The 2,446-nt window shown below is 42.9% G+C and overlaps 1 protein-coding gene across 1 annotated transcript; it reads left to right on the forward strand.

Annotated features, from left to right (window-relative positions):
* The first annotated feature begins 1,326 nt into the window (after positions 1 to 1,326).
* LOC118773310 (P2Y purinoceptor 1-like) lies at positions 1,327 to 2,220 on the forward strand. Its single transcript, XM_036522223.1, has one exon. It carries the CDS (start codon positions 1,327 to 1,329, stop codon positions 2,218 to 2,220), a length of 894 nt encoding a protein of 297 aa, XP_036378116.1.
* Positions 2,221 to 2,446: the final 226 nt, after the last annotated feature.

Consider the following 2,446-nt stretch of genomic DNA (forward strand, 5'->3'; position numbering starts at 1 on the left):
GAACTGTACTTGAGGCTCAATTTAGGCATTGGTGTTATGCACCTAAGCAAGTACCTATCTTCAGGTTCTTCATGTAACACAACTTGATATAAACCACTGCAAAACAAATTAACATAAAATGTATGAGTGAAATTTCATATGTAATAGTTACACCATATTACAATGCATTTCTCATATTCACACCATTACTCTACACTCTTATGTTACGAGTACATTGCATCACTTGTTTACAAAGATGGGGGTACCTGCCTGCACCCCCGCCTTTTGATGTTTTACTGGTTAGCAGACAGTAGCCTCCCACCCCTTTCATCCATGTGCACCATCCACACCCGCCCATTCCAGAATATCAACCAATGGTGATATGGTACTCTAGGATTTCATCAAGTGCTACCATGGGAATGGTCATAATTTCCCTATTTATTGGATCTGCAGTCCCAAAACATCTCTGTCATTCCCATAAGAGTACTTTTATATAGACCTGCCTCATGTGTACGAGAACTATATTGAGACACATTTGGATACAGACTTTGAAGGTTGCCAGTGTACCAGGTATGTAACACCTCAGAAAACACAGGGTGAAGGCATTGCCATTTCTTGGGTGAGGTTTGATTATGTTTTTCAAATTGTACCTCTGATTGTTCATGTCTTCTAACGGTGTAGGTTTGGATTTTTTTTAAATTCTGTACTTTGCAAATTTACTAGTATTTTTAACTGAAGCAGAACTACCTCAGGGGCGTAATCGAATGAAAAATACAAATTTGAACTTTTAACCATATTTTTAAGTCATTGTTGTTAGCTGGGTGATGCCTTGGATATCTCTGCCTGATTAGATATTAGATGTAATGCAACATAAGGTCATGAGTGTCCTCACAGTGTTCCCGAGAAGGCTGAAACCGACCTTGTCATCTGCTAACAATAAATGTGACCCCACAACAGTGTCACAAATTGGCTTCATTCCGGCAGGGATAAGGCTGTCTTTGAATTGCTTCCAAGAAGTCAGTGGAGTAGTGTCTATCCTCTTGTTGGCACCCACTTGTGGTCCTGCATGTGTGCAGTTTTTGTCATGGAGAGACAAGCCTTGTACAATTGGCAATTCCAAACAGGGTTGTATGAAGCAGTTGATGATATTTGACTTACAAATGATATTTGACTTACCCTTGTCCACAATGAACTGATTAATAAGAGGATTTAATGAGAGGACTTGTTTCAGAATTAACATTTCTGTGCTAGACAGTAATGGACCCAACCACCTCTGATTTTCTTCTCCATAAGGACCCCTACAGCAGGTGCTACTACAACACCAGGATTAATCAATCTGATGACATAATGAACAGCTCTGTAATCAACTCCAGTCTACTGCTCAACCAAACCACTCCAAGCTCTGGACGCCTGCCCTGGTACCAGTTTGATGTATGTAAGGAGGCACCAAGTGGTTTTGTGTTTTACTATGCCGTGAAGGTGTTCAACCTGGTGGTGGGATTTCCAGCAAACATGATAGTGATGTGGCAGGTGCTACAAAAGAAAACCGATTCCTCCACATCAGACATTTTCATCTTCAACCTGGCCATCTTCGATGCCTACTTCTGCCTGATGACCCCCATTGAGCTGGTGAACCGTCTCCTGCTGAATGACGATCGTATATGGTACTTCCAGCGTTTCGCCTACGGAATCAAGGATGTCACCCCCCTCTTCCTTACCTGCATCTGCCTGGACCGCTATGTCGCCGTGGTCCACCCAATTGTCTTCACTGGAATCAGGGACAACAAGATCAGGGTGGCCTTTTCCCTGCTGGTGTGGGCACTGGCTCTCGCCTATGCCCTGTCTAAATCCATCGTGGGAGTTGACAGCACAACAAGCATCTTCACCGGGCTGATCCTGTCCGCCTTCATCATCATGGTCTTTTGTAACCTCTCCATCATCTGGGTTCTGAGGAAGTCAGTAGTTGGCAAAGAGGAGATGCACCCAATGAAGAAGAAAGCCTTCAGAATGGTCTCCATCATTTTGGCTATCATTGTCTTTAACTACCTGCCTCCAGTGGCACTTTTTCCCTTCACGGCGCACTACAGCTTCTTGGCCTTCAAGTGTCAGATTAGTGTGATTGCCTTCTCAATCATGGACCTGAGCTGCAGTATTGAGCCCCTGCTCTACATGTCCAAAATGGAGAAAATGACAGGCTTTGCTAACATACCCTGCAGCTGCTGGAATAACCCCTCCAAGTAGCTATGTAATGTCAATCCCTGAACAGCTCATGTTATCATATGTTGCAATACCTGATCCTTAGTAGCTTGCATCTGAATATGGCCTTAGTTTTAGATCATTACAAAAATTAGAGCAATTGGATTGGTTAGCTTTGTAAAAAAAAAAGAATACATCAGCAGCACTCATCGGGTTGAGGGAATCACTTCACAGGAGAATTAACTGATGAGAAAATGAGTCTGTAAAATGT

This window comes from Megalops cyprinoides, chromosome 1, assembly GCF_013368585.1.
Source record: "Megalops cyprinoides isolate fMegCyp1 chromosome 1, fMegCyp1.pri, whole genome shotgun sequence".
NCBI lineage: Eukaryota > Metazoa > Chordata > Actinopteri > Elopiformes > Megalopidae > Megalops > Megalops cyprinoides.

Excerpts from the sequence above, each read along its gene's own strand:
- LOC118773310 (XM_036522223.1), top strand. The coding sequence starts at position 1,327 with ATGAACAGCTCTGTAATCAACTCCAGTCTACTGCTCAACCAAACCACT.